We start from the raw sequence: 18257 nt of genomic DNA on the forward strand, positions 1-18257 counted from the left end.
AACGTCACGGCTTTCTCCACTTGTCCAATTGGTGAGTTTCCACCATTCTTTTAAGACCTGGGTCAGATGTTGCCTTGTAGGTAAAGTCTTTTTCTGACTTTACTTTTTTCCTATTGGCTTCTCTGTAGCATTTAAAAAAGATATCTATTGAGGGGCATTTATCACATTATTTACAGTTGATTATTTTTCTGACTCAGAAAACTGTGATTTTTTTAAAATAAATAAATTTATTTATTTATTTATGGCTGGGTTGGGTCTTCGTTGCTGCGCGCGGTCTTTCTCTAGCTGCGGCGAGCAGGGGCTACTCTTTGTTGCGGTGCGCAGCCTTCTCACTGCGGGGGCTTCTCACTGCAGTGGCTTCTCTTGTTGCGGAGCACGGGCTCTAGGTGCGTGGGCTTCAGTAGTTGTGACATGTGGGCTTCAGTAGCTGTGGCTCGCGGGCTCTAGAACGCAGGTTCAGTAGTTGTGGCCCATGGGCTTCGTTGCTCTGCGGCATGTGGGATCTTCCCAGACCAGGGCTCGAACCTGTGTCCCCTGCATCGGCAGGCGGATTCTTAACCACTGCGCCACCAGGGAAGTCCTGAAAACTGTGATCTTTTTGAAGAATTATGTTTTATCCATATGTATTCACAGTGCAATGGCAATAAATTATGCTCAGTAATTTTTGAATTAATACATATTGGAAGACTTAATCCACCTCATTTTTCCAAGGGAAAGCTGGTATTTATATTCTTAATCTGACCTTCATTCACTTACATGATTGATTATTAGATATTTCAAATGGAATTTTTAGGTATCCATAGAGATAGAGCAGTCATTTTGATGACTGTAGATGACTTTCTTCAAAAATTGTTTCATAGCTTTTCATCTAAAACCTCATAAGAAAACTGAGGAGCAAGTCTGTTTTCCAGTCAGCATACTCTTTTATTAAAAAGCTTAAAATGTATTTGGAAAATTTAAAAAAAATTTTTTTCTAACATATATCAATATTATATCTTTATATTTTTTATGAAAGCATATTTTATAATAAAAGTAGTATATGCCTATTATTGATCATTCAAAAAATACAAAAGTGCAAAGAAGAAAATAAAATTATTCATATTTCTTCTTTTCAGAGGTTAAAATGTTACCATTTTGGTGCATTTCATTTCAGTCTTTTTTTCTGTTCATGGTGGTTTTGTTTGTTTGTTTGTTGATGATTGATGATTTGGTGCTTGGTGTTGGGATAACTGTAGGCTTCCGATGGCACACTTCTGGTGAGATCCATCATTTAAGACCTCTGCGGGTCACCTCTAGAGGGGCTCATGCTGTGCTACTGTAGCAGGCCCCTCAATTCAGAAGTACTTCCAAAATATTGCCAGGTTGTTTTCTTTTTGAAGCCATTCAGTTTTTTGTTTTGCTCAGTTTTTCTTCACCCCCTCCCCCCCGCCCCATTTGATTTGGTGCATTGGTGACGGTGCATAGGGACAGGCACCGGCCGGGCAGTGGGGCTCCCTCTGCGGCAGGTGACCGGCTCTCTCACACACGGGCTGGTTCACACTCACACCTCAGGGACCTGCCGGTGGTTATACGCCGTGGCCTTTAGGATAACTTGCTCCAGTATTGAAACTGAAATGTTAAAAACTGACAAATGCCAAGGATGAGCTGGGGCAAATCCTAGACAGCAAATCCTGGGGAACCTCGTCTTCAAAGAGTAGACAGAAGGGAAGGAATTCACACAAAATATTGAGAAAGAGTAGCAAGGGAGGAAGGAGAAAAACCGAGGGCAAGGTGTACAATGTAGGCAGAGTTTCAAGACCAGGGAAATATTTTGCATTGTTCAGTACAGCTGAGCTGTCACAGGAACGATCCCCTCCTCTTTCAGGCCTTCCCTGACTCACTCAGCCCGCCTCGATTGCTCTCTCTGTTTTGCGCTCACAGCACATGGCGTGTCCTTCTCCTGCAGCCTTTGTCGCCATGTGGCATGAGTCCCCCGCTGCTCGCCAGGCTCCCCGACCGGCTCGTTCCGTACCACGGTCCTGGGCACCTGGCTGGCCCTCCATCAACGCTGCTGAATAAACACATGGCTACATATACTGTGCCTGCTTTCCCAATTTTTCAAATTTTGTCCAAGGGTAAAGCTAAGGAAACTTTATTACCTACTCTGCTGGTAACCAACAAAATGCCCAAAATGCCAAAAATGTATATATGTCCATGCCACTCTCTCACCCTGTCACATGGACATATATACACTACCAAATGTAAAATAGCTAGTGGGAAGCAGCTGCATAGCACAGGGAGATCAGCTCGGTGCTTTGTGACCACCTAGAGGGGTGGGATAGGGAGGGTGGGAGGGAGGGAGAGGCAAGAGGGAAGAGATATGGGAACATATGTATATGTATAACTGATACACTTTGTTATAAAGCAGAAACTAACACACCATTGTAAAGCAATTATACTCCAATAAAGATGTTAAAAGAAAAATGCCAAAAATGCAGATGATTTGTTTCTTGGTCTTAGATGGATATTTATTGAAGATAGGGTAATATTAGTGTGCTACTGTGCTGATTTTTCTCTAATTCAGCTTGAAAATGCTTTTACTTATATTTTGGTATTTGTATAAGTCAAGAGTTAAGAATTTGTGAAGGTGTTTGATCTTTCTTTAAGTTATGCACATTTATGTTCCAAGTTGATATTCAGATTGGATTGATAGAATGCTTTTAGTAAGTGGATGTTTTGTGAAGCATCTGTGCCACCGTTGAAACAATGATGTGAGAAATTCACTGCCCATTCCTTTAGCTTTGGTGAACAATGTCTATTTTGTTTTATTAAGGTGTCTTTGTCAGGGAAATACTGAAATCTTTGTATAATGTTTATATACTACAAATTGCCAGTAGGAGATGTGTTGGGAATATTATTTTTTAAAGTTTGATATACTTTAGAGCTAATGAATCTTTACTCGGAAGAACATTATGTGTTGTATATAGAAAAAAATAAAGATGTGGTTGAAAGGGTTTGTAAAAAAGAAAAAAACTGTAGGATTGGATTATAGTGAATAGACAGTATGAATGAAAAACCATGTAAGATGCGATTGGTGCGGAACCCCTGCTTTCTTGTTTCTTGCCCAGGGTCTGGCAGTTGGTAACTAGTAAAGCATTAATTAAAAAAAAAAAAAAAAAGCTTAATTGTATAATTGTATCTAGTTGTATATGAAAACAATAGTTAGCTGCCTCAATTTAAACTTTAGAAAAATTTGCTTCCTTGTTTATAATAATCAGATACTGTGAAAATGCATTTTATATCCTTAAAACTCTATGGCAGCTTTATGGAATCAGTGGAGTGAAAGCTTGGAAGCTTGGGTATCTGAAAGTGTACAGGAATAAGTAATTTTGGAAAGTAGTCATTTTCAGATCTAGGAAGACTTTTCTCTTTATTGGAGTAGGATATTCACTGTGGAAACACAAGAACAGTAGTTTCGAGCACACTGGAGTCAACTAACCCACTTCCTGGTGACTGTGCACCAGTTTCTAGGTAGTGTAGACCTTATTAGTTTAGACACACACACACACACACACACACACACACACATACACACATACACACATTCTCTCTCTCTCTCTCTCTCTCTCTCTCTCTAGCATAGTGGGCAGGTGGACACAGACTTTGGAGCCTTTCAGATGTGGGTTTGAGTTGAGCTCTGACGGTAATTTAGCCTTGGACAAGTTGCTTGACCTCTACGTTTCATTTTTGTCATCTGCAAAATGTAAATGATAATAGGGTTGTTTGAATATTAAATGAGATTTTCTGTACACCTAGCACAGTGCCTAATGGGTATTAAAAGCTCAGCAAACAAGTGTGCACTGTTAACAGGCAGACTAAACTGTTCTTCCTTCCTGAGTGATCTTCATTTTCTCCACAGCTTTTCTGGCCTCTTTTCTCTTCAGAAACACGTTGGCTTCCTATTGACTGGAGGGTATTTCCTTGGCCTCTTGCCCTTGTTTAATGCTACTTTGATGATACCTGTTGACAGATCCTCTTGATAAACCTTTGTTCATTTGCTTGCTATTTTATTTATTCAGAGACCATGTGGAGTGATTAAGAGCGCTCTGAAGCCTTATTGTCTTGGTCTGAATGCCAGTTCTGCAACTTCAAAGCTGTGTGATCCTTGCAAGTTCATTAACCTAACAATTTTCTTGTCTCTTAAATGAATGATAATGATACCTACCTCGTAGTTTAGATGTGAAGACATTAAATGAAATAATATACATAAGACTTTTAGATTGTGCAGATTAAGTGCTAGCTATTACTTATGAGCCTGGCTCTTTGTTGGTACTTAATGCATCTAGACTCCTGATCAATGACTACCCTGTATGTATAGCAGTTTTGATGTTTGTTGTGTAAAATAAATCTTACCTGTATAGGTCAGCCTAACACAACATTGTTAGCACAGTAACAGTAGCCATATAAAGAATACATATCATATTAAGCACACATACACATGAGATATGTATAGATCATGTTCTTAGGATTTGTTAGGTGAGGTGTGTTGTATGTTGTGAGAGTTACGTGGTGTTGTGTCAGAGTTTAGAGCTCTGTCTCTTTTTTAAAAAAAATAGATTTATTTATTTATTTATTTATTGGCTGTGTTGGGTCTTCGTAGCTGTGCGTGGGCTTTCTCTGGTTGCGGCGAGCAGGGGCTACTCTTCGTTGCAGTGCGAGCGCTTCTCATTGCGGTGGCTTCTTTTGTTGTGGAGCACAGGCTCTAGGCGTGCGGGCTTCAGTAGTTGTGGCATGCGAGCTTCAGTAGCTGTGGCTCGCGGGCTCTAGAGCGCAGGCTCAATAGTTGTGGCGCACGGGCTTAGTTGCTCCGAGGCATGTGGGATCTTCCCGGATCAAGGCTCGAACCCGTGTCCTCTGCGTTGGCAGGTGAATTCTTAACCACTGCACCACCAGGGAAGCCCTGTCTCTCTTTTTTAATGATTGAATGAATGACAGCTTCAGTGTGATATGAGCACTTACATTTATTGTATCCCACATTGCTGGCTTTTGATGGCCTTATGTTCCAATTTGAACCTAAGGGCCATTTGGGGACCAAATACTTGCATAGCTCATACTTTTGTTTATGTATTAATGCAGTTCTTCCTGTTTACTACTCAGTTGTTCTAGGTAATACTTAGTTCTTGTAGGTAATACTTAGTTCTTGTTTTCATGTGTCATTTTGGGCACAATTTGGTTTTTGCATATTTGCATTTTTGATTTAAAGAGTAGAAAAGTTACCTTTGGGTTGAGAATAAGGCTTGCCAAACTATCTGTGGAATTAGTTATTTGCTATTAGGGTGAGCAGTCTGTGAATTCTCTTTGTCTTATATCTGGTCTACAAGAATTTGCTGTAATTGCATCATTTGTTATTAATACCCATTGGGCTGAATTCAACACAAAGTTTTTTTGTAATTAATAAAGCTGTACATGCTTACAATTCCAAATGAGCTGAAAGAGTTGTGAAAGTTAAGGAAATGAAGTGGATTCAACAGAATTCTTTCTGTAATCATAGAAATTAATGGTGAAGACATTTGATTTAGTATCTACTAAAAGCATAAAGTATTTTAGTAAAGTTAACTTCAGTGTCCATTTGTTGATTATCCTGTCAATTTTTTTTGCCTGTTTCTTGATCATTTCCTGTTACTATCCTAAAGTATTGATACACCACTTAAAATGTAGTAGAGGAGGTTATGATCACAAAGAATATTTTATATAAATGGTTCTTGGATTCTACACAACACCACTGGTCTCCATTTTGCACAAATAATTGACAATTTAGTGTGATAAGATTGGAAGGCTGCTGGAACCCAGAAAACACAACTGTTAAAATTCATAGGAATCACAAATAGATTTGTTTCTAAGAAGAGAAATGTAAGGACTAGCAGAGGTGAGAAGAAATAGAAAAAGATCACTCACTTATACTTCAACAAATAGTGTGGCGGTTAGAGACAGGGCTTTGAAGTCAGACAGCCGGACTCTGCTCTGCCACTTTCTTCCTGTAGGACCTGAATCACTTCGCCTCTCCGAACATCACGCTCCCTGTGTGTAAACTAGGGAGGGTCATAAAACTAACAGAGTAGGTTACTGTGAGGATTATGTGAGTTTATGCATAGTAAATGCATAGTAAATGTCTGGTACATATTAAACCTGCACTAAGCAGGTTATAAAGTATCCACAAGCAAGGAGTTGTTACACACCAGTCTTGTGTCATCTATTACTACAATCATGCTCTCATGCTGCTGGAAAAACTGCTAAGGTGTAGTCTTGAGTTTGCCAGCAATTGTAGGCGGGTTGAAGTGAGTAAAATGACTCATATGCTTGTCTTGGTTCTAGGTATCTGTTGTTGGCAATTTTGTCATTCAACCCTGCTGCCAAATGTGGAAATTAAACTCACATTCAACAAGTAATAATTATGTTTCTCATTAGTAGTAATGGTATTTAAACATTGTTACATCACTTCATATCCTTTTTCTCTGTGAATCATCTTACACATAAACGTTGGCGTTACTAGTCTGATTTTGGGAGTTCTAGGGAACCAGTAGTAATGCTCTTTCTTTTTGAGAAGTAAGACAGGAGAGATTGACAGATGGAGAGCAAAATCTTTTGGCTGATTGGAGGGCACGACGTTAGATCTGAAGTGGAAAGGGCTTATTAGCCTCTCTTGACTTAGATTTACCCACCGGGTGACTAGCACAGCCAAGCAACCCCAGGCCTCCCATCAGGGCAGGTGCTTTCCTGCATAGAGAGGATATCAGAAGGGTTGTGCCCAGGGACAGGGTCGCTGGGTGAGAAAGCAAGGAGCTCGGCCAAGCCCATCCCCGACTCCTTCTGCTCCCGAGAGAGGAGTGAGGGGAGAGTGGGAGGGAGTTGCGAGTGTTTCTCTAGCTGAAGGCCCTCCACGTGGGCTTGAAGCATGATGGGGGCACACGGAGCTGAGTGAGCCGGAGCTTCCGGTAAAGGAAGTGAGACAGTGATGGTCTGTGAGGAGGTTGGGGAGCTAGAAAAAGGGGAAGCGTGAGGTTGGAACACAGACATAACAAACAAGTCTCTGGTTTCTTTCATCTTTCAGTAGCCATATAGTACATACATATACTTATTCATGCATGTATTCATTCATTCCTTAATGGATATGAAGGTCTTGTAAATAATCAGAAGTACTCATCAGAAATAGATTGTGACTTCTCATGTCTGAGTCCTAATAATATTTCAAATGCTACCTTGAAATAGACTTTAAAAAAAACAGAATAAAATATATGAGAAAGGTGAGAATCTTTAGCAAAAGCATTTTTTTTTCTTTTTTTTTTTGCAGTAAAGCTATACCTGGAAAATAGCTTATAAATCTAATTTTTAAAATAAGTTGATATATTGTGTTTACCTGGTTGAATAATTCACATTAGTAACTAATTTTGAGTAATTTTTTAAAAGAAATACTTAGTGAGCAACTACTGTGTGCCAGGCACTGTGATGGATATAAGAGATACCAAGATGAATGAGATACTGTCTTTTGTTCATGGAGATTACAGTTTAATAGAAGTGACATGGAAGTAAGTATATTCAATAAATTGTTGTGGGTAACAGATGGTAAATACAGTAGATCTAAAGGCCAGTTCTACCAGTGACCAGTTCTACCTTTATGGCAGTGGGCATTGGTAAGGTGGATCTTCTAGTAGGTCTGTAGTCATAATTAAATTTTAGGGAAAAAAATTATCTTGTTATAATGAATCCTTGTTAGTAATTGTAGGACTTTAAAATTATTTTGTTTCTCATCTTTCTAGAATTCAGGAAGCAAGTAATAGAAGCCTTCCCTGGAATTGTTGTTAAAATTATGATTTAAAATATTTTATTAGTTATAGAAATATTAAATATCTACCTGATGCTGGGTGCTCCATGTTTAAAATATTGGAGATGTGTCCTGTTCTTACAGGTCTTAAATATATATATGCTTACAAACAAAACAACATACAGACAACCTACCAATTATAAAATGTTAATCTTTTTATTTGTAGAAGCAAGAGAAGGGCCTGGAGAATTGAGAGGACTCTATGAAAGGGAGGTGGCGATGGCAGTTAGGAAACTCTTGGAGGAGAACTCATTTGAGCAGTAGATGACAAACGTGCTAACACAAGGAGGACTTTGCTTCATCTCTCCTCAACCCCATCACTCTCCTTGCTTGAAAGTTGGGCTTCTATATAAGAATTTGTTTGAAGAAATGTGTTCTGCACATTTAATGAAAAATTTAAAAATGAAAACATGATATAATAGAAAATGCTGATATCATGCTGCTCGTGAGATAATAGAAATATTTTGAATGGAAAGGTATAAATCATATTTACACTGACAATTGAAAGCTAAAATTGAAGAGCACTTAGGCTTATTGTTTGAACACTTTTATTGTATCAGACAATGCGTATTACCAGAGGGGTATGAAGATGTATGTGGAAGCTTGTGTGGCTCTTTTGAAGTGGAAAGTGGGGCATTTCTGAGAACTTTTGGGTTTATGGCATTGGTTCTTTCCTGTATTTAACTTTCAGCCTTTGGCTGTCCCTTCCTTGATCATGATTAGTTACACTATTTTTATAATTGCAGCTGTGATCAGAATCTTGTTGTTGTGTTGTTTCCAAGTTAACATGGAAAGAGGGAAGGAAACCAATTGATTTTTCTGAGATTATTACTCTAGTGGGGGAAGGAAGAAGGAGAGAAATGGGTTTTGAGGTTGTACATTTTTGATAAGACACTTGTTTAAGGTGGAGTTAACCGAGCTGTGAGAGGTGGAGGTGGGACTGTGCTGGAGGGCACAGGAGCATGGATGGATTAGAGTCCCTCCGGTGGAGGGGGTAAAAGGGACAGGAGATTTGGGACCAGTGCTCACAGGACCACCAGGTGGAGCTTTTGGCTGAGGATGTGAAGCTCTCCTGGGATGCTACTCCAGTATAAACTTTGTTGCGGGGAGAGTAGGTATATGTCACTTTTAAGTGTCCATATTGAATTTCATCTCTCACAGAAAAACCAGTTAAAATAAGTGGTATTTCAGGTTCTCTTGTGACTGGTGTGCCTTCCTTTATTTTGTTTTTAGTTGTGTTTTGATGTTGATCTGTTTAACTCTGCTTATTTCTCCTCTGAGCGTTCCCTTCAGCCTTGGATCTAGAGCATGGCAAAATAAATGCTGAAGTTTTTAGCAATGGTGCCTTTTAAGATTTTATCATTAGAAGAATCTTTATAATTGGTGTATCTTAGTCCATAGTATACTAAGAAAGTAATCACAAATAACTGAAACATTGTTTAGGCACCATCGATAGTTAGGGCCTCTTTTGGTTGAAAGATGAGATGGAATTAAAGAACTCAAATTATAGACATGGATAATTTACTCAGATAATTTCAGGAAAAAGCATTTGCTTTGTATGCATGCATTGAGCAGGAAAGGAAAGCCAGCAACCGCAGCAGCAGCTCAGGGGCGGGCTAGTCTCTCTTTTTTTTAGGCTAAGAGGTCTCTCTGATGGTGACTCTGCTTTGCTCTGCGTATTGGGTACCGTTTTCCTCTCTGAAGCATCTTTTTCTCAGCTTACTGGTAGTTTTTCCTTCCTCTTTTTTTTCAGCTTGCCTTTGGTTACAGTAACCTGTTAAGCTCTTTACCTCATAATGTTTCATCTTTAACTCTCATTACAAATTGACTCTCTAGTTTATCCTAGTTCGAATTCCTAAGACAGGACTAGTTGAATAAATTATGTTCGTGCATTGGGAAACTTTACAGCTGTGAAAAAAGTTGAGGTAGATCCACTGATTTATTGGACCCAGCCTGAACTATGCGTTTGGTGACATCACATTGGTACCTTGGTAATTGGCTGCCATAGTGGGAATATTCGCAGCATAGAAATTGGCAGGTGCCAGAAACCAGGGCTCACAGCCCTAACTTCTTCCCTGCAAGAACTGGTTGCTAAGCCTTTATTGGTGTTGATATGCATAAGCTCGAAGATGTACTGTTAAGCAAAAAAGAGTAAGATCTAGAATTATTTATAGAATGGTTCTAGTTTTTAAATAGAAAAGGGACATTTAAATATATGTGTAGTGCATACATACATGCAGATTCTTGTATAATGTGGAGAATAGTTTTGGGAGATAGCGGTGGCTTCTTCTAGGAAGGGGGACTTAGGTTTGGAGTGGGGCGTATGGAAGTGTGCAGATCAGAGTTCAATTTTAGATGCTTTGTATATAGTTGATTATGAACATTAAAAGCCAATAAAATCCTTATATAATCACAATGTCAGTAGTTATTATAATTTACTTCAATCTCAAACATTATGATGAAGTATGTAGGAAGGAAATATAATCCTAATGTTGAAAGTGTCAAGGTCAGATGAATTCACTTTTCCCATATGTATCAAATTCATAGCCATGCCCCTTTGTACATTGCTTCATATTTGACCATGACTTTTATCACTCTCTGCTTTGTTTGTTCCGAATTTTCTAATAGTCTTCTTATCCTCTTTTTGGTGTCTTTCATATGTAAGCTTTCACTGTATCGCTAATAATATCTGTGATCTATATGTTGCCTAGAATCCACTTTCTTCTTGAAGACACCTTGTATTCCCTGTTCTAATGCAGGCTAGTCACTCTCTAGGCAACTACACAGTTAGCTTCCTGGGATTTCATGGATCCTGTGTCTACCCCTTTTTTTGATTCTGTTAAAAAATTATTCTGACACTTAATAAACAATAAAGAAATCCCTATAAATAAGAGATTTATAGTCAATCAGTTGAGTGAGGGCTTTGGTGGTTAGAAAATTACTAAGAGGAGACTTCAAGGATGGGATTCTTGCTAAACCAACTTAACAGGATTTTTGGTAGAGGCAGGCCAGTGTTACCAGACATCAAGGGAGGGGGATGAGGAATCTGACCAGATAACAGGACTCAAGGCCTAGTAAAGAAGACGGTTAAAAGTTTGGACAAGGAGAGATTCTTTGTCAAAGAAACATTGTTTAGGCAGTAAACTTTGAATCATTGTATTAGTTTCCTCTTGCTGCTGTAACAAACTATGACAAACTTGGTGGCTTAAAACAACAAAATTGATTCTCTTACTGTTCTGGAGGCCAGAAGTCTGAAATCAGTTCCACTGGGCTGAAGTCAGCAGGGCTGATTCCTTCTGGAGCCACTAGGGGAGAATGGGGATCCTTGCCTTTTTGAGCTTCTGGAGGCCGCCTGCTTTCCTTGGCTCATGGCCCCTTCTTTCTTCACATCACTCCAGCCTCTTGCCTTCATCCTCGCCTCTACTTCCTCCTCTGACCTTCTTGGCTGCCTTTCATAAGAATCCTGTGATTACGTTGTACCCACCTTCACGATCCAGGGTCACCTTCCCATCTCAAGATCCTTACTTAATTACATCTGCAAATTCCTTTTGCCATATTAGGTACCTCCACAAGTTCCAGAGATTAGGATGTGGACATATTTTGGGGAGTCATTCTTCAGCTCACCCCACCTTGTAATATCTGTAAATGTTTTTACTTTTTCCTCATACCGAATCAGTTGTTTAGCTTGGTATAGAATTCCAAACTCATGATAATTTTTTTTTTCTCAGAAATTTGAAAATAAGTGCTTCATTACCTTCTAGTTGATAAGAAATTTTATGCCAGTCTGATTCTCATTCCTTGGTTTATGATTTGAACTTTTTCCCTCTCTCTAAGCTTCTGACATCTTTTACCTGTATTGAATGTTACACCTGGCTTAAGCTGAGTGTAAACGTAATTCATTAGTGTCCAGTTAAGTGTAATTAATGTTCATAATCACGCCTCTAAGGTGGCTGTCACTTTCGCAAAGTAGTTTCCATATTGTAGGTCCCAACCCTTTAAAAAAAAGAAAAGAAAGAAGGAAACAGTGAAGGGAAGAAGGAAAGAATAAATAGAATAGGACATTTTACAGTGCCACCCTGCAGTAGCTATGCATTTTGTTTCATGAAACATTTATTTCACTTGTATATGTGTGGTGTGTTAAGTATTTCCAAAACCCTCCAGAATTTAGTATGCATTTGCTTAGTGTCTGAAACAGGGGCTGAAGCTTTCACATTAAAAAGTATCATTAAAATTAAGTTATAAAATGTACTTGAGAAGAGTATTCCTACTTAGCTTTAGTTTAATGTTTTAAATAAAAATTTTCTTTATTGCTCCAAGACAAGTTTTATTAAAAGTAATAAGAATGTGGCTAATTTTGAAGTACAAGATTAAGGCATATTCAAAGCCCCTGTTTGTTACTAGATGGAATGCTGGGTGTAGGCTGGTGTGGTTCATACTTGGGATCTAGCCTGAAAGGCATGTTTTTACCCTCAACAAACATCATCTTTGTTTGAATATCTGTAGTGCGTGTAACCACAGCAAGGTCTTTTTTCCCCCTTAGAATATATCTCAGACCTTTTCTTTCTTGTGCCTGTTTCACAAATAGTTTAAAGTAGAGCTGCCTTCCGCTTTTCTGTTTCAGTTTGTTGCAGAATGTGTGAGGGACCACCTAACACTCTTGGTGTGCTTGCAAACTATAAAGCAGTAATGGAATATTGGAAGAGATAAGTTTACTCTATGAGGACTGAAGCTGTTGTTAATTCCCAAAGCCAGACTGGTTATCTAACAAAGGGTAAAGTACTTTTTAAATTGAAATATATATTTATTTAACATTCATCTGCTAAAATGTATACTAGGAAAAATGGTCTGTCAATTTTGTTTCATTGAATTTAAAATTTAGTAACTTTGAATGAATTGTTCATTACAATTTGGGGCTAACTTAGTGATACTAAGTTACAATCCAGGTGGATGCTTGATTCTTAAAAGTTTTTATGTTTAAATGGAATTAGAGGTCTTCTTAAAATGCTACAGTTGTCATTTTCTTCCCTACATTTGTGCCCAGAGATGTTTTCTGTATACTTCAGTATTTAATCCAAATGCCTTTCTATCCTTACTGCTTAAAATGTGCCTCTTATACTTTGAAACATTGTTATATTAGATGTAAAGTCAATTAAGATAATTTGATTTAATTTGGCTTAAATACTGTGATAGGTTTCTTGTTTGATAATGGCAAGTGCCCAGGAACACAGCCGTCGTGGTTTAATAGGTGCCTGGAATCGGTGCACACTTGCATAGACATAGACAGCTGCCGATACCTTCTGTGGTCAGTGTTTATAGGGCCAACTCTGTTCTGCAGTGGAATTTCTAAATAAGCAATCAGAACAAAACCAAAGGGAGTATTCTACTATAATTCTTAATAAACTTCTCAACTGTAGATCAGACAGTACGAAATATAATTTAACTATAGTGAATTCTGCATAAGGACACTACTTCTTACTGGAAAGATGCTTGCTTCACAATGCGGATTATTAAATAATGTCTCTAAACTTGGTGTGGGGAAAGATTGGCATTTCTATTTAGTCTCTTCAAAGAAGCAGGTGTGGCTATATTTTATAAAATTAGTTTGACTTTAATTCTGTTCTCTTTTACATTCATTAACATTACAAAATTTTCTCCCCATCAGGAAATACAAGGATAAGAACTTTCTAAAGGAATTTAAAGATTAGTACTGACTTGATTTGGAGTCAACTATTCTAATCATGTTAATCATTTTATTCCCATAAAATTAGATACAGTTTCATCCAATTCCAGTACAACCCCTATTACTTGGCTAGGTCTCCTTTCCGGAAATCTCTAGACTGGAGATGACCCTTGTAAAGCATTGTATCTTACAGTTTGCCACAATGATGTTTTCTTGGGATACTTTGCATCTTCACTTCCCAACTCTATACTGTTTCCAGTTCTTGCCTTTACACTTTTAAACTTTTCATTGTTAAGTTGGAAATATAGTTGAGACTCCTAGGACTAGTAGCAGGAATAAAGGACTAGTATAAAATACTTCAAAGAAAGCACTCATTTATTGGATTTGGCCTAATCACCATAGAAATTCATGCTTAGCTGTTCTGGTAATGGAAATAGAATTTACTAAGTAGCCAAGTTTCCTAGTTTGAGTTTAATTTCTGTTAATTTGCTTTCCCTACCCTTTTGTAGAAGTGTGAGTGTAATGTGTTAAAGCTGGGTAACAGGAGAGGGAAAAAGGAATTGATGAAGATTCATACGTCTAAAATAGGATAATAAATATGTGTATAATTGAGTTGAGTATCCCAGACTTCTGAATGTATAAGTTAACTGTGAAAATCTGAACAACTAACCTGTATTTTTGTTATTTTATTGAACCATTTATTATTTATTCACATTTCCCTCAAAGGATAGTATATTGACACTTTGTAGTCTGAGAAAAGCAGTGGCATAAACATTTTTTTTCCCAAATAAGCTTTAAGAAATTCACAAATTCCATTCTGCTGTTTTTACTATTATAAACAACCTTGTGCTTGTTTGATTATCTCATTATCATAAATTCCTAGATTTGGAATTATTGAGTAAAGGAGACGCCTGTTTTTAAGATTTTTTAAAAATTTTATTTTTTTCTTTACTTTAGAAAACTTTTCTTGTGTCTTTTGTCCTAATACTATTTAACATATAGACAGCACTTTGCTATTATATGGGTATTTATTGGGCTATAGTCTCTACCTATTAAGGTTTTTTTCTTTTTAATATTTATTTATTTATTTGGTTGTGCCGGGTCTTAAGTTGCGGCAGGCAGGCTCCTTAGTTGCGGCTCACGGGCTCTTTAGTTGCAGCTCACGGGCTCCTTAGTGCGGCAGGCGGCCTCCTTAGTTGTGGCCTGCAAACTCCTAGTTGCGGCATGCATGTGGGGTCTAGTTCCCTGACCAGAGATTGAACCCAGGCCCCCTACATTGGGAGTGCAGAGACTTAACCACTGTGCCAACCAGGGAAGTCCCTGTTTTTAAGATTTTTGATACATACTATCAAGTTGCTTTCCAGAAAGATTTTATACATTTGTAAGTCTACCCACAGCATAGGTAATGGCAGATTTCCCCACACTATATCAAGATTGAGTAATATCAATGCATTTTTTGGTCAGTGTGAGATAGGTGCAAAGTGGTATTTTATTTATTTATTTTCATTTTTAGCTGTGTTGGGTCTTCGTTGCTGCGTGCAGGCTTTCTCTAGTTGCTGCGAGGGGGCTACTCTTCGTTGTGGTGCGTGGGCTTCTCATTGCGGTGGCTACTCTTGTTGTGGAGCACGGGCTCTAGGTACACGGGCTTTATTAGTTGTGGCACACGGGCTCAGTAGGTGTGGCGCATGGGCTTAGTTGCTCCACAGCATGTGGGATCTTCCCGGACCAGGGATCGAACCCGTGTCCCCTGCATTGGCAGGCGGATTCTTAACCACTGTGCCACCAGGGAAGTCCCTTTATTTTATTTTATTTATTTATTTTTTACATCTTTATTGGAGTATAATTGCTTTACAGTGTTCTGTTAGTTTCTGCTATATAACAAAGTGAATCAGCTATATGCATACATATATCCCCATATCCCCTCCCTCTTGCTCCTCCCTCCCACCCTCCCTATCCCACCCCTCTAGGTGGTCACAAAGCACCGAGCTGATCTCCCTGTGCTATGCAGCTGCTTCCCACTAGCTATCTATTTTACATTTGGTAGTGTATCTATGTCCATGCCACTCTCTCACTTTGTCCCAGCTTACCCTTCCCCCTCCCCGTGTCCTCAAGTCCATTCTCTACATCTGCATCTTTATTCCTGTCCTGCCTCTAGTTTCATGAGAACCTTTTTTTTTTTTTTAGATTCCTTAGTTAGCATACGGTATTTGTTTTTCTCTTTCTGACTTACTTCACTCTGTATGACAGACTCTAGGTCCATCCCCCTCCAAAGTGGTATTTTAAAATTTGTATTTCCTTAGTTTCTGATGACTTGAGTTTTTTCCCCCATGTCTTGGCTTTTAAAATTAGCTTTTATTTTTATCAGAGCTGTACTTGGTATAAAGATTCAGCAGCCTGTAAAACTTATTTTGAAAAATAAGCTGACTTCCACACCCCTCCCTCCGGGCTGCCCACCCCAAAGAAGTAATCACTCTCCACTCCCAGCTGATTCATTATCCGTTTACTTCCAAAGCGCTAGATACCATGCCTATATTGCCGCTTCCTGTTCTGCAGATTTAGTCATTATCTCATGGTTTCCTGCTTTGGAGGGTGAGGATTTGGTTTTCTTCCCTGCACTCACTCAACCTCTTACATACACACACGCATCCCTTCAACTCTCGGGGACTTGACTTCTTTAATCAACTCCCTGTTTTTAACCCCTCCCTCACCTCTTCTCTGGAACCTCCATTTGCTGGGCCACTGAGGGCAAGGATTTAAAGAATCCCTATATTGTCATTTTAGTGGGGTTTTAGGAGGAATGGATATAAAAGTGTGTGTTCCATCTGCCATCTTTAACTGGACATCCTTTTTCGTGCCTTTAGTGATCTTTTTTATAAAGTAGTGGTTAAAATTATGGACTGTGGAGTCAATACTGTCTGGATTTGAATCTAGCTTTGCTGTTTACCAGCTTTGTGACCTTAGACAAGTTGGTTAAAATCTCTAAACCTCATTTTTTTTCCATCTGTGTAATAGAATTAATCCAGTAAAGTGCGGTTGTGAGAATTAAGTGTGATAAGGCATGTAAAGTGCTTTCCGCAGTATCTTACTATCTGCCGGGCACTCTGTGCAAACAGAACACAGCGTTGTCACTGCTGTTGTTACTCCTGTGAATTTCTTACTTATGACCTTTGCCCAGTTTCCACTGGAATGCTTGTCTTTCTTCTTGATCAGAGGTGCCTTTTATACAGTCTGTCATTGATCTTTTATTTTTATTTATGGTAGTTGGGGTGTGTAAGCATATCCACACTACTTCATGTTTTGACCTTTACTTGTTATCAGACAACGTTTTTGAAAGATAACCTGGTGGTAATAAGAAAGAAAACTTTATTTGTGGTTGTGTTGTGGTAGAAAACTGGAGATTATAATAGTAGTTGGGGCAGTTGATAAGGGAGACCTGAGAGGCTAAATGAAGAAATGATTATATTCATCATGTCAGAGAAATATTTTTTTTTAACTCCTGAAGTCTATCTTGCACTGATTTATTTTGTGAGCAAATTACCTAAAATTTTAAAAGCCTTCTTGAATGCTCTTCTCATCATCTACCCAAGTGGATTTCATCTGAAAACTTAGAGCTCTCAGTTCCAGTTTCTACTTTAATATTTATTTCTATGAAACTAGATCCAAAATTAACTCTTGAGGGATAAGATTTACCATATCCCCTAAGTTAATGCTGTGTTAACAAATTTGCTTTCTTTTGAGTATGGTATTGTAATATTGAAATGGTAGATATGTTGATATTTCAAAGTTTTAATTATGGATACTTTATTCGATTTTGCTGGTTTGCCATTTTAGGCAGCATTGATTTACTGTTTTATTTTCATTTGTTTTATCTTAGTTTTATAATTAATTAACTTTATAAATCTTTAAATAACAGTTCATTGAAATTTGATCTCTCCACAGATTCAAACCAGGATGTAGCAGTCAAACTTGCCCAGGAGCGAGCTGAAATAGTTGCTAAATATGACAGAGTAAGTATTCATATTTACTCTTTGAGTAATTTTTATTTACAAAAATAGAAATAGAAATGGAGTTGCTTTTTGGAGAGCTTAAATTACAGCAGCAGTTTGTTTACTTCCCGTGACTGTTGAAGTCATCTTATTTCTCTGACTTCATCTCCGCATTTTTTCTCCCTCCTTCCCTGTGCTTTAGCCACTCTGGTCACTTGTTATTCTTCCAACACTTCTTCCCAGCTTGCTCCTGCCTCAGGGCCTTTGCACTGGCTATTTCTTCTTCCTGGAACACTTGTATCCTGGATACCTTCATGCCCTATTGCCTCCTTTTTTTCTTTGCCCAGATGCTACCTCTTAGTGAAATCTTCTCTGACCACACTGTTTAATACACCCCTCCACCCCCTGGCTCTCTCTGTCCCCTTTCTCTTCTTTATTTTTCACCATAGCATTTAAAGTATCAGCATACTTTATATTATACTTTGTTTTCTGCTCTCCCTCCTAGAATGTAAACTCTCTGAGGGTAAGAATTTCTTTTGTTTGATTTGCTCTTGTATCCTAAATACCTACAATAGTTCTGGCTCATACTAGGTATTCAATAAATATTTTAATATATTAGTATATGGAATTGAATACCCATTTTATTTATAATGGATGCGTGATGTTAAAAATTGAACATGGGTCTGAAAATTTGAATTTATACACGATGTATAATCTCCATTAGCATTTTATC

General features: G+C 38.3%; 1 protein-coding gene across 7 annotated transcripts in view; it reads left to right on the plus strand.

Annotated features, from left to right (window-relative positions):
* The window catches only part of USP6NL (USP6 N-terminal like), a 170001-nt gene that overhangs the window by 65333 nt on the left and 86411 nt on the right, over nt 1-18257 (plus strand). For all 7 annotated transcript variants that reach the window (XR_005018710.1, XR_005018711.1, XR_005018709.1 and 4 more), the window contains exon 3: nt 17478-17545. Coding sequence is in view for 3 of the 7 variants with exons in the window: in XM_036842761.1 (XP_036698656.1) it covers nt 17478-17545 (68 nt within the window). In the remaining 4 variants the exon portion in view is untranslated. The remainder of the gene's footprint in view (nt 1-17477; nt 17546-18257) is intronic.

The sequence above is a fragment of the Balaenoptera musculus genome, chromosome 2 (assembly GCF_009873245.2).
Source record: "Balaenoptera musculus isolate JJ_BM4_2016_0621 chromosome 2, mBalMus1.pri.v3, whole genome shotgun sequence".
In the NCBI taxonomy this organism is placed as follows: domain Eukaryota; kingdom Metazoa; phylum Chordata; class Mammalia; order Artiodactyla; family Balaenopteridae; genus Balaenoptera; species Balaenoptera musculus.